Source organism: Taudactylus pleione, unplaced genomic scaffold, assembly GCF_031769625.1.
Source record: "Taudactylus pleione unplaced genomic scaffold, aTauple2 ptg000116l, whole genome shotgun sequence".
NCBI classification, from domain to species: domain Eukaryota; kingdom Metazoa; phylum Chordata; class Amphibia; order Anura; family Myobatrachidae; genus Taudactylus; species Taudactylus pleione.
Window position 1 is genome coordinate 25,481,467 of NW_028284518.1, and position 26,977 is coordinate 25,508,443.

General features: G+C 43.5%; 1 protein-coding gene across 5 annotated transcripts in view; it reads left to right on the forward strand.

Annotated features, from left to right (window-relative positions):
* Positions 1–26,977, forward strand: part of PIGN (phosphatidylinositol glycan anchor biosynthesis class N) — a 491,207-nt gene that overhangs the window by 292,330 nt on the left and 171,900 nt on the right. For all 5 annotated transcript variants that reach the window (XM_088471817.1, XM_088471818.1, XM_088471815.1 and 2 more), the window contains one exon: positions 23,925–24,036. In XM_088471817.1, the coding sequence (XP_088327943.1) occupies positions 23,925–24,036 (112 nt within the window). The remainder of the gene's footprint in view (positions 1–23,924; positions 24,037–26,977) is intronic.

A 26,977-nucleotide genomic window follows, 5' to 3' on the forward strand; every position in this document is an offset into this window, starting at 1 on the left:
ATTTTTCATAGTACAGTAATTAAACATTTAGGGGCTGATTCAGACCCGCTCGCAAGCGGGTCAATGTTTTCCCCTTTCGCATGCGCCGCCTCTGGCATGTGCAAGCCCCAGTGAGCGACTGAAGTTCAGTCGCTCCGGGGCTCGCTACAAGATGGGGCGGCTGTCGATGTTGATTGACAGCTCGCCCCGTTTTGTAGGCGGGGAGGGGTGGTGGTTAGGCAAACGCAGGCGTTCCCTTAGGAACGTCTGGCGTTTGTGGGCGGCCCTTCTGACATCACTCGTGATGTCAGTAGTGGACTTCCTGCTCTATTAGAGCTGGAAGTCCACTCGGGCTTGCGAGAGCTGAGACCCTACCACAGGGTCTCCTCGCAAGCCCGATAATCGCGACCATCTCCAGCCCGCTCGCACAAGCTGCGGGTTGGGCACCCACAGCTTAGCGAGCGGGCAGGAGAAAAAAGAAAAAATCCCCGCCCTGATTCAGAGCGAGCACTCGCAAACAGCGAGCGGCTCTGAATCAGGCCCTTAATTTGTGCTAGTCACTGGCTTCTAATGTTGATACAGTTGTGCTTAACATGATTTGGTGATCACTTATTTTGAAAGCATGGTTCTTAGGGGAAAATGTGGTTAATACATATTACAAAATGTTACCTTCTTGGCTTAGGGTCTTCCTCAGTTGCTTATACACACACAATCGGTTGATTATTGCGTACTGCGCATGCGTATGCATCGCAGTGTGCATGCGTGAACTAACCACTGCGATCGGGACAGCGATCGCAGAGGATACGCAGACCCATGGCAGAGTGATTAACAGGAAGTGCTGTTTGTTGGTGGTAATGGGGGGTGGTCGGGAGAACGCAGGCGTGCCAGTGCGTTTCAACAGCGTTGCAGGGGCGTGCATAAATTAGCCACTGCGATACCAGAGGCCGTCTGATGCCTCATAGCGTGCGATGAAGTAAGCTATTCTGAGTAAGGTCTGGTCTTCACTAACAGTCCGATGTTACTCGTTGTTACTGATTGTTTCTCTTTGTTGGCCAAATATATGTATGTGAGTATGGGGAAGTGGACGTCCTTATGTCAGGCTGCAATCGCAATGCGAATGCAAACATTTAAATATCACAGCTGATATTAGCAACTGTGTTGCGTGCATATAAGCAGAATAGTGATCCATAGTGATTCAGGCCCTCCGTTACATAGAACAGGAGAATATAGTTTTAGGGTTAATTCCTCTACTGTCAAAACAGCTTTGCAGATTTCTAGTCTAGTGAAAATGATAAGTTAGGGAAGCTTGTAACTATATTTCTACTTCTGATTTTCTCTGATATACTTGGGGTGGAAGCAGGCACTTCTAAGATGTTATTGTTATTAATTTATTCTGAGCGCCTACAAAACATAGACTGATTTTACAGCTTATCAAGTAATAGGATTGGTACAAAATCAGACTGCAAATAATTTAAATTACGCTGCAGTGTGGTTTTGTCAGTTTCTCTGAATCTCTTAAGGGAATTGTGGTTGAGGAAAATTGATATACAGAAATGTGGTTGTGAAAAACTGGAAGCGGAACCACTTAGGACTTTGTTATAAATAACTCACTGTAATATGATGTTTGTTTAGTATTCACTGGCAGGAGCAGATGGACAACAACTGGAAATGCTGAACTGATGAATCTTCCACCAGTTTTTTTTTGGATATGACATTATTTTTGTAAAGGGCTTCCCATATTTAGGTGTAATTCTGCGTACACAGTAGTTCAATCTTCCAGATGCCATGAGTGTTTGTTATTATGTAAGGATTGTCGGTGCCCCCCTTGGTTTCTTGTAAAACAGTTCTTGCACATTAAAGAGAAATGGAGGAGTCAAGAGTTTATTTTTCTAAATGGTGAGTTTCAAAGCCGCCAACTATATGCATTTTTGCCCACAGACTTTAAAACAGCAATACTATTAAGTGCAAAAGACACATGATTTTGTGTACTCCTGCCTTAAATAAATGAAACGCTTATACAGATCTGTCCACATACCTCTTACTTCCTTGTGCGTTAAACAGCCCTTCTAGTTGCGCCATGCCGTGGCAAGAATCTGTAGCACCGATCGTCTTTTCGTGAAACTTTTTACTTTCAAATGCGTCGTATTTGCAAAGCGATGCAAATATGATGCACAAACGGCTGTGACACTGTAACGTAGAATTTCGTATGCAGATACACCCGCGGTTGCACACAGAATATAGGCATTCCGCATATCATTTTAATCAACAGAAGCTGCTTGTGAATCATATTCGCATTTCTCTTTGTTAATAAGACACATTTTAAGGTAAAAAGTCGCACTAAAAGACGCTTTGCGTCACCAAGTTGTAAGACAATCACACGCTATGTTTAACACGACTTGTAGTGCATGGAGGTACTGTAAGATGTATGTGGACACATCTATAATTGGAGGCTTTGAAAACTGCTGTTTAGTATATAAAGCCCCAAGTATAGTAGGGAACAATGCTAATTGTTTACTGGCACTTCCATGAAAGAAGGAATGGCAACAGACTTTCTAACCACCTAATCAAAGCATAGGGCTCTTTTTTATCAAGCACTTCTAAGTCTATTTTCTATCAAAACCTATGGAAAATTACTAATTTACCACATTGATGTATTTATACAAGGATTAATGGCAGGAAAATCATAGCTTTTTTTTTCTGCACATTACTGCCATCCCCATAAACTCTATGGGGACAGCAGCTTTACAATATTTTTTTAACTGTGAACAGCCTAGCTTTTCATTCTCAGAGTGTCAACATTAGAGTTAGACTGTGGGATATGACGGTTAGGTTTAGGCACTTGGGATAGGTTAGGGTTAGGCTATGGTTGGGGGGAGGTTAGTATTAGGCACTAGATGGAGGATTAGGGTTAGGGAAAGGGTCAGTGTACTCAGGGCCGGATTAAGGTCTGTGTGGGCCCCTGGACAACAAACTTGTGGGTGCCCCTATATACCACCGTTTCTTGTCACCCTAGGAACATTTATTTTCCTTTTTATTCACCTTTGTCCCTCTTGCAATGCCCACTGTAGTAGTGCCCCCCAGTCGCAGTGCCCCTTATGCAGTGCCCCCAGTAATGGTCACCCCTATGCAGTGCCCACTGTAGTAGTCCACCCTATGCAGTGCCCCCTGTAATAATGCCCCTTATACAGTGCCCCCAGTAGTGGTCCCCCTATGCAGTCCCCCATAAAATATAATGCTTCCAGTAGTGGTCCCCTATACAGTGCCCCATATAGTGCCCCCAGACCCAGTAGTGGGCCCCCTATGCAGTGCCCCTTATATAGTTCCCCTAGTAGTAGTCCCCCCCATGCATTGCCCCCAGTAGTAGCCCTCCTATACAGTGCCCCCAGTAGTTGTCCCCCCTATGCATTGACACTAGTAGTGCCCTCCCAGTACCCCCATGAAGCGGCCCCCCTAAACAGTGACCCCTGTAGCGGGCCCCCCATGCATAGCCCTTACACACACACACACACACACAAAAAAAACTTACCAGAATCCCCGCTGACGCGACCGTCGCTGTCCGCTCCGAGTCCTGGCTCCTCTTCTGCACTATGGGAGAGACGTCAGCGTCATGACGTCTCTCCCATCATCACACGCTGCGGGGGGAGCCGGTAGGCTGAGCTCCTGTGTGAGCTCCAGCCGGCTCCCTCCGTTGACGCAGCAGCCAATGAGAGTCTATCAGACTCTCATCGGCTGCTATAACAAAAACACAGCTGTCGTCAGCGGCTGTGTGTTTGTCACTGTGTAGTGTGGACCGCGCTCACTGCGGTCTACACTACAATAGCGGCGGGGACACTAGCGGCGGGTGCAAGTCACCGGCTGCACCGCTGCTAGTGGGGGCCCCTCTGGGTGTGGGGGCCCAGGGACGACCGCCCCTGTCGCCCCCCCCTTAATCCGTTTCTGAGTGTACTCACCTGAACGCTGCTCCATCGGATGACTCCATTGGAACTGGCAGTCACATGACTTCCAGAACCCGGAAACACTTTTGGAGCATTTATAACCATTGGGAGCAGTTAAGTCACTGCTGGGACACAGTCTATCATGTTAATATTTAATTAGTGTCATCGTGATGATTGTGAATATTATGACCATGTCGACATTATAAATATCGACATATCATACCACACTCTCCTCACTCGCCTAATTAAATTTCAAAATGTATTTCGTTTAAATTCAGGGAATGTTGATTCCAAAATATTGCAATAAATTGTTAAACCAGCCAACTCCACCAAAGTCTAACCTACTGGCCAGTCCCTACACTAACTCACTAAAACATGAAACTCTTCTGCCAATAGGTATTACACTGAAGTGCCAAAGTCATGGGATAGCAGTATGTAAAGGTAATGGTAGGTGATGTCACTGTACTGTGACATCTTGGAAATGCCAAGACCTGCATCAGTTGTAATCTGACATTACGTGAGTCAGTCTGAACAAAGACTAGGCTGCTCATGGCAAGGCGATGTGAATTATCGACGTTTAAATGGAGCATGTTAGTAGGTGCCTGTCATGGCTCGAGATATTGGAAGGGGTCGACCCTAACTGGGTTGAGATACGGAGACACCAGGACCAGGAGAGAGTTGGAATTTAGATGGTTTAATGTAATTCCTTTGCATACAGTAAAATGAGGACTAAACGTGAGATGGTAATTATAGTCCTTGGTGCAGAGATGCTCGACTGAAGACACTGTAAACTAAGATAAAAGTCCCTGAGGTTCAGGGGGTACCGTGGCGAGGAATTGTAGAATTGAATACTGTAGAACTTGAAGAAGGATACCAATATTGGAGGGTCGTTGAATATAACTCCTGGATGGAGTATGCAGAATTGGTATATGAACTTGAGTCAGACTCCGGGACAGAGTTCGCTGGATGGGATGAGCACTTGAATAGGGCTCCAGGATGGAGTGTGCTGGATTGGGTGAAGCACTTAGAATAGGACTCCGGAATGGAGTGTGCTGGATTGGGTGAGGCACTTTGAGTAGGACTCCGGGATGGAGTGTGCTGGATTGGGTGAAGCACTTTGAATAGGACTCCGGGATGGAGTGTGCTGGATTGGGTGAAGCACTTTGAATAGGACTCCGGGATGGAGTGTGCTGGATTGGGTGAGGCACTTTGAGTAGGATCCGGGATGGAGTGTGCTGGATTGGGTGAAGCACTTTGAATAGGACTCCGGGATGGAGTATGCTGGATTGGGTGAAGCACTTTGAATAGGACTCCGGGATGGAGTGTGCTGGATTGGGTGAAGCACTTTGAATAGGACTCCGGGATGGAGTGTGCTGGACTGTGAGCAGGAGTATACTGGAACTTGAGGCAGGCAAACTGGAAAGGAAACCAGCGGAGCTCAGGAACATAGGTCTTGCTGTAGCAAAGAGCACTATTGTACTGGCAATGAGACAGAGTCAGGGAAGGGCTTTTATATCCCTGGTCGGATGATGATTGGCTGAAGCAACTGGAGAGTGCTCCTGACTGGATGGATCTGGACCACCTGACTTGATCCAAGATGGCCGCGCCCATGATGCGGAGGTTTGACACACAGAAGTGCAGGAAGTGCATGGAAGTGTGGCTGGGACACCTAGGCAACAGCGGGGATGCAGGAAACCACCTTCAGGCATAGGCCCCATTATGGATTCCACTGACAGGAGCGACCGGCGACTCAGCAAGGCGCGATCACATAAGCAAATGGGGAGATGCAGGGGTCTCAGCTGGAGGTCTCTAGCATGGTTTGTGACAGTGCCTGACAGATGGGACATTCCATTTCCGAGTTGTACAGACATTCAACATTCCTCGATCTACGGTGTTACCTCATGGAAGGCATTACCATGCACCGTGGATAGCACAGTGGATGACCACGGGTGCTTAATTATTGTGACCAGCAGCTTCTGGACAGAATTTTCTGTGGTAAGAGACAAACGACACTGGCTTAAATCACACTCACTTTCAATGCAGTAGATACCGGACACATATCCAGCAGTTCAGTGCAGCGCTCTTTAGCTTCCATGGGATATGGGAGCAGAAGACCCACCAGAGTGTCCCTGTTAACACCACACCATCAGACACAGCCCCTCACCTGGGCTCATGACATCGCTCAGTGGACCTGGGAGGATTGAAAGCATGTGGTGTGGTCCGATGAGTCATGGTTCCAGTTGTTTTGAGCTGATGTTAGGTTTCGGTGTGGCGCAGAACCCATGAGGCCATGGACCCCAGTTGTCAACAAGGCACCGTGCATCATGTGGTGGTTTCATAATAGTGTGGGTGTGTTCATGTGACATCTGTTGGGTCCGCTGGTCCACCTGAAAATGTTATTGACCAGTAAATGCTACGTTGCATTGCTTGATGACCATTTACAGCCCTTCATGGACTTCATGTACCCCTACAACGTTGGAATATTCCAGCAGGATAATGCACCGTGACATTGGTCCGAAGTTGTCCAGAATTGGTTTGAGGAGCATTCTGGAGAGTTCTGACAAATGGTGTGGCCACCACGTTCCCACGACATGAACCCAATTGAGCATTTATGGGTTGTGAAGATGAATGCCATATTGATTAGTTTAACTTTGCCGGGCTCTAGGGGTTCTACACAATACTAGCCATCTATCCCATGTCTTTTGGCTCTTCAGTGTACACAGACTATGCTTTTTGCATGGTTTGAGGTCTGTTATCTCATAGACTTAAAGAGACAGAACCTCCCCCAAGCATATCACTTAATGGGCACCTGGGGAATTTACTGAATACACAAAAAGGAGAGAAAGAAACTGTCTTCGTGGGGGTACTTCTTAGTATATACAGTTAAAATCAATCTTTATTGAATACCATTAAAATTCTATCATACGACACAGAAAAATATTTTGTAGAAATCAAACTGCAGAGAACCTTCTGTAGTAATGCCAGTGAAAAACAACATATATAGGGTTATTCAATATGGGTGCGATAACATCGTTTTTGCGTTAATATCGGAGGTATGACGTCATTATCGCAGGTTTTACTTTTACACCATATTCAATTTCAAAGACTTATCGCAGTTTTGAAAAGTCTTTGATAAAAAACGGAGATAACTTTTCACCATTGAATAGGTGTCGAAAAAAAAGTGCAGAATTGGGGTTTAGGGGTGCAGGCTTAAAAAAAGTAGCCTGCACCCCTGGGAATGACATTTAAAAAAGAACTGTGTCAAAAAAACTTTAATTTTTTGGGGTGTCCCTATTTTTTTTTTTATTTAAAAATTGGGGTGAAAAAAAAAAATGGGAAAAAATTGTTTAACAATAGGGAAATAGGTTCAGGGCTATTCTGCAAGTATGCGGCAGATGTTTTCTAGAATAGAATTATAGCGGCAGGTGCACAAATGCAGAATTTTTAAAAACTTACTTTAGGGACATAAAAATATGCTAGTACCCATTTTCATGTACCCCAAATTTGATGGGACCACTTAAAAAAACGAAAAAAATAACCTAAGTGCTCTTCTGCATCACTTCTTCAATGTCGGAAAAAAAACACCTGCTGCGGCTATTTAAATCCCCGACTTTCAATTAAAGGCTAAAACGGGGGTACCCATAGTGATCCCCCATGTTTTTACTACTTTAGGGGGGTCTTACAATTTTTTAAAGGAAAAATTCGTAACTTTACGCAAAACCAACTTCGGAGTTTCCCGTTTTCGTTAATTTTATATTGAATACGGGTATAAGCGGGAGTGCGCCCGATACTTTAACGCAGGTAAAAACTCCGATATGAAACGTTAACTTCGACAGTGAAGTTAACGTTTCATATTGAATACCCCTCATAGTATACTATAAACAAAACACAAGTAGCCCTTTGGCTTATAAACACGTATTTACCGAGGTAAACTAATCTCTGCTAGATTTATTATCCCTCCAGATATAATGTTAGATATAGCATCTCTCAGATACAATGTTGCAGAATAATGATTCACTGGGCTGAAAGATGCTACTGCGCAACAATGAATTTGTGAAGCATAATATTGTCATATTAGATAAATATGGATATGTAGACAGTGAAGATATAGACATAATTATTTTTCAATATATTAGTGAAATAAAAAGTTTTTACTTTGCAGAAGACCTCAGCAGTGAAGTTAATTTCATTAAGTGATAACATATGCACATATTGCTGTCTCTGTGGAATTTCTCTCATGAAATAATGAGTATGAAAACAAAAGTTCAGAAAAAATAAGCAAATGGTGTATGGATTACTGCTGTTCAATATTTGTCACAAAGATATTGAATAAGGAATGAGTGCATCCTGTCCTCCACATTGCAAAGAGATATAGGGCCTGATTCAGAGCCGTTCGCTATTTGTGGTCGTTCGTTCAAAAACAAGGGGTGGCTATTCAAATGATCCGTTCGCAAATTGCAGTCTGTTCCCACCTCTAAGTCTGAACGAGCGAGCAAAACATACGCTCGTTTTTTTGATAAAAACGCCCCCTGGCCGCACGCACCATACGTCATGTCCGCTATTTATTAGATTAATCGAGTACATCGTACAGCGTATGAACTGCTCGCTATTCTTGTGGTTGGTGTTTTCAACCACTATTTTGCGAGCAGTTCTGAGTTAAAAAAAACCAAGTGACGTGGTCAATGACGCTGCTGTATTAATTATGCACTCCCTTAAAACGCCCGTTTTGACCTTTAAGCACGCCTGCGTTCGGATCTCCACTCCCCGTTTTCAAGCACCTTCCCCTGTTACCACCCACATATGCCTCATTCTGTCACTCAAAATAGCAGGCCCTCGCTATATTGCGTACCAACGATTTTCGGCCGCACTGACTGGTTCGCGCATGCGTACTAAAAACCGTACGCATGCGCAGATGAGCGAACATCGCTCGGAACGAGCGTACTGCCGCTAGCGAGTGGCTCTGAATGAGGGCCATAGTTGTGATCAAAAGCAGTAGGGAAAAGGCTCAGCCAAACAAGTTAACATCTGCTTTCTACCTCTTGCCACCAGGTAGTGTGCAGAGGAGGAAAGAATGAGAGTGTCAAGTGACACACAGGCCGAGTATGACAGGTCTGCTTCTGCTGTGCGATGCCTATGTGTAGCCTTGCTGACACTTTGCCGATGAGAGTGCAGTAAAGGAAGACAAAGTGTTACCTTAAAGGGAGAGGGTCACACTGCCGTCTGTAGTGAGGTCTATGCATGAGCGGGTCCTGCTGTGCGCACATTGATCGTTTCACCTGTTTTAAGGCTTGGTCACTGTAGAGTTACACTGTTTTAAAATCATTATTGTGATTTATTTTTGGTGCATAATGTCCCTTTAATAAACTTGTCATTGGCTGATCATAGACAAATAGAATCCTACATCAAAAACCCTAAACCTAATACCCCCTCCCCGGTGCCTAAACCTAACCTCCCCCCCCTAGTGCCTAAACCTAACCTCCCCCTTCCCGCACCCTAAGCCTTACCGTCCCTCCCCAGTGCCTAACCCTAACCCTCCCCCTAGTGCCTAACCCCGCTAGCTAACGCTACCCTCCCCCTGCACCCCGATACTTACCTTCGGGATGCTGATGGTCGGGATACTGGTGCCGGGATGCTGACCTGTTGGGATTTCGGCGCCGGTAATTAAGACTACATCCCAATGAGGGTCCATGAAATGCTCTTTACATGCTGCTGTCTCACACAGAAGTCAAGTAGTCAGTACACAGAAGGCATCCTGTGTTATCAGAAAGTGAGGGACATCCACCAGCTAGCCCTCATTAATTAGCACCACACGCTACTTGCATTTCTTCTCCAGCCTTACAACATACAGTTACATAAGCATGCCGTGTTTCTGCAGGTTCTCCCACTGTGCCTGCTGCTCTGTCTGAGCAAAGGGTTTAAAAAAAAAAGAAAAACTCAGCAGGAGGCGTTCACCTTGCCTGTTAAGTTCAATGTGCATGATGGCTTTCCAGTGCGGTGAAATTATTTTTATCACCACTTTTTATTATGGATTGTACACTTTTTGAAAACTTGTTGTTAGTGCTCTTGCCAAGCTTGGTTATTTTTTCTTTTAGCCATCCAGCTGTAAGTGCTGCCAGTTACTTATTTCACATAAAGCAGAAAATTGCAGAAATTACAGCGTTAAATTATTGGTCTGTGTTTTACCTTACTATATAGATCTGCCAGCTTAATAATGAAAACGAAAATAAAATCAATGATGGTTCTACCTAAGTGATAAATTGGATTCAGAAACATGACTAAAGCAGCATACACACTTGGCGATATCAATGAGCGATTGAACGATTACAACATAGTAATCGTTCAATCGCTCATTAATCGTGCACAAAGCGTGCACCATAATGTTGGAAACGACCAGCGTTGCGCGCTCCCGCTGTTTGTTTCCGACATCTATCATCGCCTGAATATGCAGGTCAATCTGCCAATAACAACAGATTGGCCATGTTCAGGGATGAGGGAGGGTGCTTACACTGAATGACATATCATTCAGTGTAGGCACTACAGGGGATCAGGAACGATTGTACGATCGATTACGATGTCGTAATCGTATTGTCTTTCCTAAATGCCAAGTGTGTACGGTGCTTGAAACCGTACAGTTTAACATCTGAAAAACACATTGCTTTGCTGTAGATTAAAAGCATAACCATAGGACAGGTTTATTCTTCAAAACCACTGAAAAACAGGATTTTGTTTTTGTGCCAGCTCGAACCAATCAATGCATCTAAGCAGATGGGTTACAGCCCTGACTCCATAAAATTTTTTTCATATCATCCGCTTTGAATTACTGTAAAGTGCCTGAAAGTAGTGAAAAAAGTTTTGGTGATTTTCCAGATCGATTCAAGGCAGCAATTCTGTACTGATCACTGAAAAATCTGTGATTTTGCAATGTCTGTCAATATATTTTTAGGAGCTTTTGAAAATTGGTGTTTTAACAATTTTATAATTTTTGCAGATTGCTGTTTCTAGATTGATCCTTTACAAGACTTTGTGTACACTTTGCTTTAAGTATTGGTGTTGATACCTTTTTGCTTATTATTATTATTATTATTATTATTATTATTTACTGTTGTTTGAAGTGCTTGCTTGGGTGTGGTTTACCAGGTTGACATTCATAATGTCAACATGATCTAAAGCATTTACCATGTTGACATTCATCATGTGGACACTGCTGAAATGTGAACATGATAAAATGTCGACAAACAGAGCTTGGTGGTCTAGCGGTCACTTACCTTGTTGTGACGGCTGCAGCAGCAGTTTTCGGCTACGTGATAATAGCAGCCACTTTGGGTCATGTAATTTCATACTGTTTGTGCTATTACCATGTAACCTAACAGTGTGAAATTATATGACCCAAAGAAGGTGCTATTATCATGTAGCGTTAAGGACCACCCAACCAGAGAAGTCTTGATGCGGCCTGGTGGCTTAAACATATCTTTGCAAATATATGCGAACGGAGATCTCTGTATTTCTATTATCCTGTTGTATTCAAGTCTCATTGCTGGTCGTTTGCAGTGTGCTGGGGGAACATTCGTCCTCCTTCTTGTCTAGATTAACCTCTCCCTTTCATGCACCTGTGAAGGGCCATTAAGTTGATTTGAACAACCGCCATTTTATATTATTGTTCTGAGAGGCATGAATGCAACCAGCATTTGGAGGGTGTGCTGGTTACTATAGTGCTTTTTGGAGGAATTTCGGATTCCTCCAGGTGAGTTGGCTCTCAATTTAGATATATTAATGTTTGTGCTGTTATCATCCTATAGATTGTAAGCTTGCAAGCAGGGCCCTCTTACCTCTATGTCTGTCTGTTATTACCCTGTTTTGTTCTATCAATGTTTCCAATTGTAAAGCACAACGGAATATGCTGCGCTATATAAGAAACTGTTAATAAATAAATAAATGTAGCCTAACAGTAATGCAATTATATGACCCAAAGTGGGTGCTATTATCATGCAGCCTTACACTATATGGACAAAAGTATTTGACCACACCTGTTAATTATTGAATTGAGGTGCTTCAATCAGACCCGTTGCCACAGGTGTGTAAAATCAAGCACCTAGCCATGCAGTCTTCATTTGCAAACATTTGTGGTAAAAAATGGGTCGTTCTGAAGAGCTCAGTGACTTCAAGCGTGGTACCTTTGCAATAAAATGGTTCGTGAAATTTCATCCCTGCTGAATATTCCACTGTCAACTGTAAGTGATATTATTAGAAAGTGGAAGCGTTTAGGAACAACAGCCATGAAGCAGAAGACCACGTAAAATCACAGAGCGAAGTCAATGACTGCTAAGGCACATCATGCGTAAAAGTCGCCAACGCTCTGCTGATTCCATAGCTGAAGAGTTCCAAACTTCAACTGGCATTAATGTAAGCACAAAAACTGTGCAGCGGGAGCTTAATGGAATGGATTTCCATTGCCGAGCAGCTGCATGCATGCCTTGCATCACCAAGTCCAATGCCAAGCATCGGATGGAGTGGTGTAAAGCACACAGACATTGGAATGTGGAGCAGTGTAAATGTGTTCTGCAGAGTGACTAATCATGCTTCTCCGTTTGGCAGTCAGATGGGCAAGTCTGTGTTTGGCGGATGCCTGGAAGAACGTTACCTTCCTTACTGCACTGTGCCAACTGAAGTTTGGAAGTGGAGGGTGTTAAAGTCGCCGGCGTGATTTGTCTTCAGTGATCTCTCCTACTACTTCCGCCTGCCATGCAGGTGCTGCACCAACTGTTGTTAGGCGATCTGGATGCCGAATGACATCACGCGTTACTGGGAACACGGGATGATCATGGTTCTGATTGGTTCCTCACCTTTTTTATGCCTAGCAGCTTTGATGTTCTGGTTTTGTTGTGGGCCCGGGGTGGTGATAGGAGCAAACACAGAAGCAGATTTAAAACAAAACGTGGAACTTTTAATGAGTGGTTTGGCACACAAGAACAATGGGAGAAAATAAAGTCCAGGGATGGCACTAAAGTGCAAATGGGAACTGAGGTGAAGCAATGAGTAAAAGTCCAGGTAGTGGCAGATAGGAGCAGTCCAGTAATCCGGGTCTTGTGAGGCTGTAATGAATTGCAGGTTTGAAGTGAATTGCAGGCTGTAGTGAATTGCAGACTGAAGTGAATTGATAATGTCCAGGGGAGTAGCAAGTGGAGGCAGGGTGCAGGGTAACAGCTCACATAGGCACTCAGGCGAGGCAGAGGCAATAGGAGGAGGTAGAGGATTCCAGCAGGGTATGGAGAAGGTCAGGTAAGCAGGCTAAGGCAAAGATCCAACAGGCAGTAATTGAGCACAGGCTCTCTCTCTCAGCGTCGGCTGAGAAACACGTTGCACTGGCAATGAAAGAGAGCTCTTAACTCCCTTAAATACCCAGTGCTCCACTGTGACAGGCCAGAGAGAGCATGTGACCCACCAGGATTGGGCGATTAGATCACATGGCTAGAGGAGATCACATGGCTAGAGGCAAGATGGTGGCGCCCATGCTGGAGCGGACGGATAGACTGCCAGACCAAACAAGCCCAGAGTGACAACATGCCCGCACAGGATCACGCACAACCAATGTTTCTCGCCAGGCACCAGCACCACTGCCAGACGCCCCCCGCCATAGCGACCTCACAGGTAATACCCGCCGACCGGTATGCCGAGAAACCAAGGTCGTGACAGCAGCATCCTCATGGCCTTGCCGGCTATAGCGTCTCTGAACGTGCCTTCCATTTCTGCTGTGTGGATTTTGTCTACATTGTTGTTCTTCACCACGGTTACTCCAGGCCACATCACTACCACCGGCTGTACCAGCCGCATCACAGCTAACTTAGCTGCACCACGGTCACTTCAGGCCACATCAATTACCACCAGCTATACCAGCTGCATCATAGCTAAACTTAGTCGCACCATGGTCACTTCAGGTCACATCAATTACCACTAGCTATACGAGCTGCATCACTCTGGGCCACATCAATACCATCAGCTGTACCAGACGCATGACCCCAGACAAAGCCGCATCGCGGCAATAGATGCACTCCGGCTCTTATTCGCCATTTCCTGACTCTTCAGCTGCTCCAGAGCCTTAATCGGCAGATTCAGTTCTCCTGTTACTCCTCTTGTAGGTGTCACATACACCCTGGTCTTCCTAGGATTTCTGTGTAACTGCTACTCATTAAGTTCAGGTGGGTACCTAAGTATCGGTGAACATATTCAGTTCTAAGGGAACAGCGAGTAGCTGTTATTGGCAGAAGAACTCGCCTTGTGGTTCTGGGGGTTTACACAGTGAGTCCTGGGAGACTATTATTATAGCCAGCCAAACGATTGTGACACGCATGGATCCTTCACAGAATCCAGCTCAGATCCTTGCCGGCCAGATTCAAGTCCTTACTCAGAAGGTGCAAGAGCTCTCAGAGTTCAAGATGTTCATTCCACGGCAGTTCAGATGAGCCATAAGGAACCTAAGATGAATCATCCCGACCAATTTTCAGGGAATCGTAAAGAGTATTTCAAGTTTCAAGATAGCTGTAAACTCTATTTTAGATTACGCCCTATTTCTTCCAGATCTGAGGTGCAATGCGTTGGGCTAATCATTTCTTTACTTCAAGGAGATCCTCAGATCTGGGCATTTGGATTACCATCCACTCATGAAGCTCTTCAGTCTGTGGATGCATTTATTAAAGCATTAGGTCTCCTTTATGATGACACAGATAAAGCTGCTTTGGCAGAGGCAAGGCTGCGCTCTCTTAAACAGGGGCAGAAGGCAGCAGAAGACTACTGCACAAAATTTCATAGATGGGCAGTGGACTCTGGTTGGAATGATCCTGCTCCTCATAGCCAGTTCCGCTTAGGGCTTTCTGAATCTATTAAAGATATTTTGGTTCAACATCCTGTTTCTGAAACCCTAGATGATCTTATGCACTTAATTATCCGCATAGATCGTCACTTACGTGAATGTAGACGTGAGAAGGATCTGCCCACAAGATCACCTAGGTTTTCCACTTGGGTTCCTTCTGAATTTGAAGAACCTATACAGATGGGAGCCTTTTGTCTACCTCCAGAAGAAAGACATAGAAGGCATTCTTTGCAACTCTGCATGTACTGCGGTAGCAAGGGACACTCAGTTAAGAATTGCCCCAACAAGCCAGTAAAAGGCAAGGCCTAAATGTACAGGGGAAACTACATTTAGGTCTCGCATCAGTTTCCCCAAAAAACTCTGTCTTGGTGTCTGCAGTTATTCAGATTTCCGAAAAGAAATTTGTTACTACCGCTTTCTTGGATAGTGGAGCAGCTGGCAACTTCATGGACTTATCCTTTTTCAAAAGCCTGGGAATTCCTCTTGTCCCTCTGGACCACACCATTTCCTTTTGTGGTTTGGATGGCCATATCCTCTCAGAGGGAGTTGTTACAGTCCAGTCACCACCTACATGTTTGTCTATTGGGGTCTTACATTCTGAAAAGATCTATTATTTCCTCATACATTGTCCATTGGCTCCTATCGTCTTGGGTCTCCCTTGGCTCAGAGATCACAATCCTGTGGTTGACTGGCAGACTGGTGAAATCATTAAGTTGATTTCTAAATGTCATTCTACATGCCTCTCTGTACCTGTTCGTATGTTACAACCCTCTGCTTCGGATCCTTCCTCTGAAATTCCTCTTCAATATCGGGACTTTTCCGATGTGTTTTCCAAACAAAAGGCTGATATCCTTCCGCCTCACCAGCTTTATGACTGTATGATCAATCTCATTCCTGGTGCCAAGTTACTCAAAGGTTGTTTGTATGCCTTGTCAATTCTGGAGAATAAGGCCATAGACGACTATATCAAGGATGCACTCACGAAGGGTTTAATCCACCCTTCCAAATCTCCAGTCGTAGCAGGATTCTTTTTGTTGAGAAAAAAGATGGGTCCCTTAGACCCTGTATTGATTACAGAGGTCTAAACAACATAACTATTAAGAACTCTTATCCTCTGTCCTTGATTTCTGTTCTTTTCGATCAATTACCTGAAGCGACCATCTTCTCCAAAATTGATCTCCGGGGAGCGTATAACTTGATCCGCAAAAAGAAAGGAGATGAATGGAAGACTGCTTTTAACACTCACTTCAGACACTGAGTACCTGATCATGTCTTTCGGACTTGCTAAAGCCCCAGCTGTCTTCCAGGATCTTATTAATGATGTCCTCCGCAAGTTTTTGAGTATTTTTGCTGTTGTATACCTTGACAATATTTAGATTTTTTTCTCAATCTGTGGATCAGCATCGACAACATGTCCGGCAGGTACTACAAACGCTGCGAGAAAACCATCTTTACGTTAAACTTGACAAATGCGAATTTGAATTGACAAAAGTGTCTTTTCTGGGATATATCATCAGGGCTTCTGCATGGATCTTAGTAGGGTGAAAGCTATTCTGGACTGGGTTCAACCTGCAACTCTCAAAGCTATCCAATGCTTTCTCAGATTCGCAAATTATTATAGGAGGTTCATCAATTATTTTTCTTCTATTTTGGCTCCGATAGTGCAATTAACCAAAAAAGGAGCTGACACCTTGAACTGGCCCTTCAAAGCTGTGCAAGCTTTTGATAAACTGAAGGCTGCTTTCATCCATGCTCCGGTCCTTTGTCATCCTAATCCAGATCTACCATTTATTGTTGAAGTAAATGCTTCTGAGGTTGGTACTGGCGCCATACTGTCCAAGAAAGATCCCCAAGACAATAAATTGCATCCCTGCACCTTTTTCTCCCGAAAATTTGCCACTGCTGAGAGGAACTATGATGTGGCCAATCTTGAGTTACTAGCAATCAAATGGGCTTTTGAAGATTAGAGACATTGGTTAGAGGGGGCCAAACATCAAGTTGTTTTTCTTACTGGTCATAAGAACTTGGCATACATTGAGACAGCAAAAAGGCTAAACTCAAGACAGGCACGTTGGGCTTTATTTTTCACCCGCTTCAATTACATTATTTCTTTCTGTCCGGAGTAAAAAAAAATCAAGGCAGATACCCTTTCCAGAAGTTTTTGCCGCCCAATAAACCTTGGAATCCGAGGATCCTATAGTTCTCGTATTCATTTGGCGGTTCCACGTAGTTTGGTGGAATTCCTGCAAGCTGCTCAGTCGGATGCTCCACCTGGAAAACCTGCAGAGTTATTATTCATCCCAGAAAGACTCCAGAAGCAGTTCTTGTGGACTTCCAGTCTCAAAAAGCCATAGGTCATCCTGGTATTTCCAAAACTAGGGAATTACTCTCCCGTTCGGTATGGTGACCTTCATTGGCGGAAGACTTCCGTGAGTTCGTTCTCGCTTGTGACATTTGTGCTAGGAATAAGACTCCTCGTATAGCTCCTTCTGGTCTCCTTCTACCCTTATCTATACACAGTAGGCTTTGGACACACATAGCCATGGATTTTATTGTTGATCTCCCTACTTCTCGATGTTCTGTGATCTGGACTGTAGTGGGTCGCTTCAGTAAAATGGCTCATTTTATTCCTCTGCTCAAACTTCCCTCTGCCAAAGAACTTTCTACGTTGTTTCTCCAGCATATCTTTTGTCTTCATGGGTTATCTACAGATATTGTGTCAGACCAGGGGACACAGTTTATTGCCCAATTTTGGAAGGATTTCTGTTCTTCATTAGGCATTAGCCTCAGTCTCTCCTCTGGTTACCAACCTCAGTCCAACGGCCAGACGGAGCGTGTCAATCAGTCATTGGAACACTATCTTCGTTGTTACGTTTCCAAATGTCATAATGATTGGGTTACCTATCTGACTCTGGCGGAGTTTGCCTTTAATAATTTGTGTCATTCTGCTTCCTCACTTTCTCCATTCTTCTGTGTCACTGGACTGCATCTTAGAGTGAATTCCTTCGAACCCAATGCCAAGGGGTCTGCATGTCTATCTTCAGTCTCAGATATGTTGCATTTGGAACAAGGTACACCAGTTTCTCCGTAGAGCCTCCATTCGCTCCAATACTATTGCAGACAAACACCGGAAGCCATGTAAATTCAAGGTGGGAGATTAGTTTGGCTTGCTAAGATGAACATCAGACTTAGCCAACCCACACAGAAATTGGGTCCCAGGTTTATTGGTCCTTTCTGGATTATTTCTCAGTTCAATCCTGTTGCCTTCCAGCTTAAGCTACCCAATTCTCTTCGTATTAATAACACCTTTCATTGTTCCTCATTAAAACCAGTCTTTTCTTCGAAATTTAAGTCCAGGCGTCCAGTTAGACCTTCTCCAGTTGTTGTTCAGGGTCAACAAGAATTTGTGGTGGAGAAGATTCTGGATTCCAGGTTTTCACGAGGACAATTGCAGTTCTTGGTAATTTGGAACATCCAGAGGAACGGTCTTGGGTTCCGGAGAACTCTTTACATGCTCCTGGATTGAAGAAAATGTTTTTTGAAGACTTTCCCAACAAATCAGGTTCTAGGGGTTCCTTAACCCCTTGTCAAGGTCGGGAAACTGCTAAAAGTCGCCAGCACGATTTGTCACACTCCCAACACTTCGGTGATCTCTCCTACTACTTCCGCGTGTCGTGCGGGAACTGCACCAACTGTTGCTAGGCGTTCTGGATGCCAGATGACATCACACATTACTTGGAACACGGATGATTGTTTGTTGTTCTGATTGGTCCCTCACCTTTTTTAAGCCTAGCAGCATCCTCACGGCCTTGCCGGCTATAGCGTCTCTGAACGTGCCTTCCAGTTCCTTCTGTGTGGATTCTGTCATTGCATTGTTGTTCTTCACCACGGTTACTCAAGGCCACATCACTACCACCGACTGTACCAGCCACATCACAGCTAACTTATCTGCACCACGGTCACTTTAAGCCGCATCAATTACCACCAGCTATACCAGCTGCATCTCTGCTAACCTAGTCACACTACAGACACTCCAGGGCGCATCAATACCACTGGCTGTACCAGCCGCATCACAGCTATCTTGGCTGTACCACGGTCACTTCAGGCCGCATCAATTACCACCAGCTATACCAGCTGCATCACGGTTTACTTAACCGCACCCCGGTCACTCCGGGCCACATCAATACCATCAGCTGTACCAGCCGCAACATGCCAGAAAAATCTGCATCTTAGCATTAGACCCACTTCGTCTTTTATAAGCCATTTTCTGACTCTTCAGCTGCTCCAGAGCCTTAACCAGTAGATTCAGTTCTCCTGTAACTGCTCTTGTAGGTGACACGTATACCCTGGTCTTCCTAGGATATCTTCGTAAACCGCTACTACCTCGAGTTTAAGTCCAGACGGCCACCTAAGTACCGGTGAACGTGTTCAGTTCTAAGGGAACAGTGGGTGGCTAGTTTCTAGTCTTTCTGTGAGCTTACACAGGCTTACAGGTGTTTGCAGCTATAAAGTATATATTTATTCTATTAGTGGATTAGGACCCTGCTTAGTGTTTTTGCTATTTTAAAATGTAGGTAAGTAGGCATATGCAATGAATTACTATTTATAATACATGGATCTTTGGAGGTTAGTGTTAACTAGAAAATATTAAAACTTTCTCTACTGTTTGTTTTTGTTCTTACTCAGCATACAAGTAATTTGCGAGGAATGGACCAGTATTGTACGTTAAAATTTTTTGTTGTTACAGGGTTGACAAGGTCATGGTATTACATATCTACAAAAACAGTGATGACAAAATGCTGACTTAAATTAGCTGCGAGTAAGTGTGGTCATATGCTGCAATTACAACTAAGATAGAGTATAGTCGAAACGCTTTATATAATGGGGAAATGAAGGTGTGTAGATAGGAGGGGAGGAACAGAAGCAGGGAAAGCAGAGAGTTTGGACTCATGGTGAAAGTCCTTCATACTTGGGTAGTGCGTTTACAAAATGAGTGATTCATTATGATGTAATTGATAGTTATCAAAGGCTTCTATACTTTACAGAAAGATTTAGCTGAGTGGTTGATGATACATATGTATTCCATACAAAACATTTTCCATATTCTGTCAAGTACTTCTGCAATGGCTGGAGCCGTCAGGTATTTCTTGCCTGCCACAATTACATTGTACTTGCTTGGCTTGATGTCGGACAGCACTGGGTATAGCGAGAGGGAGTGAGTAGAACTTTGTGGTCAGATGGATTTTGGGAATATACAAAATGTGTGGAGGAGAGACCCTGTAATATTTCCAGGATCTATCTGGTGTATCTGGGAACATGCTTTGTAGATTGAGGATGTAATAACAGTAACATAATGATAAAAATATATACTGTATGTGTTTTCTTTAACCCTAATGCAGATAGCTATGAAGGAACTACATTCATGTGTCTAATTTTACCAATATGTGTCTCCCAAGCCTTTTCATGCAGATCTGTCATAGGCATACTATGGGTTGCTAATCTTGAGACAAGGCTCATAGTCAGAACTCTGTCTTAGCCAATGTGATTTAAATTTGGGAGTGATACTATAAGCAGTTCTCCAAGAGATGCATGTAGATGAACTGCAAGAGCTAGTATAATTTGTCCTGAGGGATGTGAAAATGCATTTGTACATAAGTGAAATGAGGGAACTGTCAGGAACCTAACAAACATTTAGGAAAAATTCTTGAAAAACAAATATTGGTATAAGCGATAGGATGAGAGAATAAAGGGCTTATTTGCTTAATGCCACACTGCCAAGAACACCGATACCACTGGACTGGCTTTCACTAGTCTGGAATGGTAAGATATTGGTAGCCTGAGGAGACAAGAGAGTGTGTTTTTTTTTTTTGGTCTCCGCTTTAATAGGTGCCCAGACCTATATTAAATAATCAGTGTTCTATTGGATGCACTGGGCAAGCCCTTCTGCCAAATTACATTTAAAACTTGTAATACACAAACTCCCACCATGTGTGGTCAACTGTACAATCCTAAATCTGTTTCTTGGACTTTTCTTTCCCTCAAATGAACGAGGTAATGTGCTGAATAAATTTAAATGTATGAGGTGGAATTCATACTGGGACAGCTTTGAGATAAAACAGTAGTGCTTATAGATAATTTGTACAGCATTGACCCATAAGCTATATTGCTTGTCCCAGACTTTGAGATTGTTTTTCATTTATAAAGGTAATTGAAGGAAAAATAGTTTGTGATTTTGTTATTTTTGGCAAAACATATTGACAACATACTGTACATTGCTAATTTATGTTCTTAGTGCTTTGTGTTTACAGCAGTGATATCAGAGTTCACGTGTTTTAAGCAGCAGTGGCTCAACTATTAGCACAAAGGTAGGAGGAGTAGCCCTCCTCCATGCTGTTGGGATGTGAAACAGAGCAGAGAATATGCCAGTTGCCAAAGGTCAGTTATATAAGGCTCTATTCTGCTGAGGTGCGCAAATTGTAGCACCATCGAGCGGACAGTTGCCGCACCATCTAGCAGACAGTGGCCACACCACCGGATTTTAGAGCAATTCTATGGTTGCTCAGAAGTGTCCAGCGGTACATGGCCGCTGTTGCAAATCGAAATGGCATCTTCTGAAGCAGTCCCTGACACCGGCATGTGCCCGCTGACATGCCCACTGACGAATGTGACCCCAATGCAGTTCCAATCTGCATTCCCCCGCAGTAATCATCAGGACCAATGTGCCTTTTTTCTTGGGCGCATGCACAGATTTAAAACATCGGGCTCTTACTCTTAGTGCCCACACCAGCTGCCTCCGGGAATGGGGGACTGCAATCTCCACACCTTCTACATCCTCAGGCTAGATGCCAAAAAATGTACAAGTAATATTTTAGTCTTTCACAGACCGACTTTGAGTGCATATGTAATCTGATGTGGAGCCATAGAGGCTAGTCTGTGTAATACTGTGGTTTGTGACACTGTGTTACAGGATGGGAGGTTTAGGCAAGTTGTATAGAAACTTGTTATTCCTTTACAATTCTTTAGTCATAAGTTGACAAGGAGCTATTGCAAAACCTGGTCTCTCCAGTAAGGCTACATGCTCTCTTTTGTCTTTGTTCATTGGCGAAAATACTGTCTGCTTTGTTATAAAAGCGTTTCTGAAGTTTTTCGCATGGGTGCAGCAGCTCTTCTAGAATTCAGCTGTCCTTTAGTAGATTCTATCTGAGATAAGAAATCAGGCGACAGGTTTAGTTTGTGCCTAGATAATAATATTCTCTGGTAGTTTTCTATGGAAGTTATCTTTTGGGCTGCTTGTTTGCCCATCACTGAGGAAACACTAACTTGCCTCAAATCATTACTTGTGAGCTTCTTATAATGGTATCATTTAGATCCCTTGAGTTAAACTTTAAATACTCTATGATAGCTTCTTTAACTTTGTGTACTTGATTATTATCTTGAAGGATAGAATCATCCAGTTGCTATCTGCTGAGCTGCATGAGTGGTTGATAAAATCTAAAGTGATATTTATGCCCATACGCTCAGCAAAATAGGGGATAGACAAAAAAAATTATACTGCTGTATGACCAATGTTGTACTGAATATTGTGTAGAGTCCTTCATTATGGGGCTAACATGCCAAATGTCATATAAATTGTTTAGTTTTAATTGCATCTTCAAGGTGTTTAGGGCCTGATTCATTACCAATCGCAACAGTGATTACGCACGCAATTGGACGATTGTTGCGTTCTGTGCATGCTTATGCATTGCAGTGCACGTGCGCGAAGACCCCACTGCGATCGGACTGCAATGGCAGTGACTACGCAGACCCATCGCAGAGTGATTGACAGGAAGTGAGCAATTGGGAGTGGTGGTTGGCAAACGTAGGCGTTTCAGTGTGTTTGAACACCGTTACAGAGGCGTGTATAAATTAGGCACTGCGATATCATATGCAGCTGGAGTTTTCACTGCGTGCGATAGCAATATCTGAGTAAGGTCTGACCTTGTGCAAGTGTGCTCGATGTTACCGATGGTTTCGCAGACTTGCAAAGTATTACGGATGGGTGTAAGGTGAAGTGGGCGTCCTTGCGATTGCAATCATTATACATGTTTTCGCAGTGAGACTGCATGCATAATCGCAGCTGTGATCGCAATAGTGATCTGTAATGAATCAGGCCCTAAGTCCTTTAAGAGGGCGTAGTTTGTGCATGCTGTGGCCGGGGGTGCCTTAGCTAATATGGTTAGTATAGCCAGAAAATATTCTCTTCTTTTTACACCTGCAGAAGATGAGTAATTAAGCTCATTGAAAACATCCAATTGTTTAGTTATTAGGAGGGAGAGGGTGGGGTGTCCATAAGGGATCCAGAGCAGGTGCCAACAATTTTTCCTTAAAATATAAATTTTAGGAAAAATTAAACGTGCTCTGGAGTCGCTCAGAAAAAAAACATGTGCACTAAAAAAATAAATAAAATCAAAACCCTGTACCCAATTGAGTATCAAAAATCTTTCACCTGCGGTAACCTCGCACCTAATTGAAATTGTCCCCAAGTTTATATAGTTATGTATATTTAAATATATTCCATTCATGTTTCTGAGTGCATTGAATATACCTGTTTCTCACTCAGATTTAGACAAAACCAGCAATGTTTAATTCAGTTCACCTATAACCTTGGTACAGTTAGAATAAATAGCTGATTCTTCTCTTTGAATGTTTTTGGTCTATGATAAGTTGTGTATAAAAAGTAATGCAGGTTTGTTACAGTTCATCGTTAGTCTCTCATGGAATCTGAACTTTTATTATTTTAGTTACATTATTTGAAGTTATCAGTGTTTAAAATTATAGTTCTACTTACTATGTACCACATATAACAAAAGTTTAGAATTTTCCAAATAATTAGTACTTGATTGGCAAAGTACATGACACAAAACTATGCTCAATTGCCCACATATAAGGTCATTTGTGATAGAGTAATAGGGAGGAATTTATAAATGGCATTTACTTACTGTTCATCAACTTGCGATGTACAGAGAAAAGGGAGAATAAATCATGGTAGCTAGTTTGCAATATTAGTAAAAAAAAATGAGATTTTTAGCTTACTCTGAGTTGAATGCATTTCATGGTTGTATTGCTGTAATGTGATGATTAATATGTTGCTTCTCTTGTATATACAGCACATGCGCTGGACTTTTAGCACTTCTCATTTCCTTGGCCTCCCTTGTATCACTTTGGAAAAACAGAGACAGAGTTATCGAAGAGAAAGATTTCACTGTGCACATCTGGCAGGTCTGTATAACTACATGAAACCGGTCCACAATTCCCCACAACCCAAAGAGACTAACGGGTGTACTGTATTTATGGAATGTAGATAAGCCAATCTTGTCTTCGCTTCTCTCAAATCAAAAAGATATTGACTTCATAAATATCAGAGATTTCTCCAGTGGCAACCTATTGCTCCTCTTTCTGCCATCCTCATAGATCTGTCATTGTCATTTTAACAAGGCTTTTCGTCACTAGCTGAGCCATCTCAGGATGCCACTAGCCAAACACGGCAATGAGAAGACCAAATCTCTATGTGCATGCATGTATATTAACTGCTGATGAGAATATAACTGTAACCCTTTGCTGCCTGCTGATAATATGGAAAAACTGTACTTGGGAGCTGGGTTTTCTGTCAGGTTCCAACCAAGAGGAACCCCAGGGGCATAACTAGACCTAGGGGGGCCCCAAAACAAAATTTTAATGGGCCCCCTAGGTCCCCCCCTCCGCACTGCCCCCCTCCGCACCCTCCTCACTCCCCCTCTCCTCGACTTACCTACTCTGTGGTAAGTCCTCCACATCTCCTCCCAGTATCAGTCAATAAGGAGAGCCAGAGGCGGTGGGGGCGCGACCACGAAACAGGTAAGTCGAGGAGAAGGGAGTGCGGAGGCGGGCCGCGGACCGAGGCCTGGCACCGTAGGTACAAATGGAGGGTCTGGCCCCGGGTCGGTCCGGGCTCCGTAGCAGTCACACCCTCTGTACCTATGGTAGTTACGCCATTGCCAGCATTGTTGATTGTGGTGCAATTGTATTCTGTGTCACTGCGATATGGAGCAACTCATAATGTTAGTTACTATTTAATGCATGCTACAGTACATGGTACATTTTACTTTACAGTAGAAAAAGGGACCTGTATATTCCTTGTGGTATGAAAGTTTGGGGGCTGAGGTTGCTTTTTTGGCCGGTATCCAATTACCCAATTAGTGCCTGAACATTATTCGGGCACTAATCTATCCCCGGGTCTATCCAATTAGCCCTGAAAGACGGCATTTATTGGGGATTGTTTTTCACTTGCCTCAGGCAGGCCAAACAAAATCCCTGAAAACAGTCCGTTTTCGTGTCAACGATCGCGAAACACACAGGTTTCACAGTCCCTGTGTGTTTTCTCACAGACACGGATATTTTTCTCACTAAAAAAAACAGGCTCTAACTGGATACCCAGTAATAAAAATTGCTATAACAGCCCGTTTTTTTCGTCAGAAAAATGATCGGGGCTAATGGGATACCGGGCTATGCGTAGATGAAGGTGGTAGTTAGGTACCATAGCTGAAGTGTAAAGGACGTTACATGGCATTGTGCAGCTGGTCATGATATAGCTTTGAATATGGATAGGAACAAACCTTGACAGTTGAATTGTTTTCACTGACTATAGAAGTGGTGCTATGTAATGTTGGAGGCAGTACCTATAGAAATGTGAAAAGTTTGTGGTGGAAAAAATTGTTCTTATAAAAAGTTGTGTAAAGGAGTGTAATAGAAAGGAGAGGTTATTTTTTTCTTGGATACATTATATAGATTATTTTGTTGCTTTAACGCAATGATTTAAGTATGCTCATATACCATGTCTGCTCTATTCTGAACCCGTTTTATTACTCATACTTACATTTTTCACTGGAGAGATAGCATCATGCTGTCTTGACACTGGTATAAATAAATGTGTATATACAGCATAGTAAAACATTCTGTATAGATATAATATATGCGCATTTGTGCTACAAAATGTTTCTACAAATGTATTCTTCTTTTAATGGTTGTTGCAAAAGTAGGACAAGATATGTCATTGCACATTAGGTCATATTTTCTGAGTTGTCTCCACTTCTAGTTGGTGTTTTAGCTGCAATAGCTTCTAAGGTAACCTGTATCATTTTACTATTGCTCCATTCATCTTTATCACCCTTTCAAAAATCTATAATCGATATATGACATTAAATACAATACTGCAATGCAATAAAATATTGCTAGATGCGCATCAACCCGAGATTTTTAGGTCAGTGTAATAGGGGTATTAGACTGTCCCTAAGTTGTGGGATGGAACCATGCCCTTTGTGCTAAAAAAGAATATGACCAAGTCAGCGCCGGCCCTGTGCCGGAGTCGGCCACACCCCCTAAGTGACGTTATTTGGGGGTGTGCCCGCATGACACGCATCCCGTGTAACGTCAGGCTGGGGGTGAGCCCAGCACTCCTTCCCCCAGCCGTCCCCCGGGACTGAATGGATGCCGCTCGCATGCGCGCAGCATCGATTCAGCTACTCCGGGGTCCGACACCACCGCACAGCTGTGTGGTGGGGGTGCCCAACCTCCCTATCAGACCACCCGCGGCACACTTTGGCTCACGGGTGGAACAGGTGAAACAGCGGGACAGTGCTGTCTTGCTGAAATCGGGATGTTGGGAGGGGTGCGTCCTCTATGGGGTGGCATCCCTGTTCAACCACACTGGTCGAACACCCCAAGAGCCGGCCTTGAACCAAGTAAATTTGCCACAAGATATTTATTATCTGTATTATTTGTATTCAATTATTAAGTTGTTTTTGAGGAATAGATTGTTTAAAAAAAATTCTTTGGGCTTCACTTACTGACAATAAACTGTTGCTACTCTGGATAATATTCAAACTGTTGTCCACATCAAATGTTAGATTTCATGTACTTTTACATTCTACTTTTTAAAATGTTTTACAGATGTAGAAAATACATCCTACACGTACAAACATAAAGTCCGCAACTCCTTGCACTTCCCCCAGGGCACACCATACATTAGCTTTTGTGCCGCTACACATTCCAATTCTTAACACAGAACTTTAATTCTAGTGGTTTAGTGTTCAGTTGCCTTTGACAATAGACATGGGTATGTTGCACTAATGATTCTTGAAAAGATAAGCATATGTGCATTATTGAACCTGAAATCAACTGGATG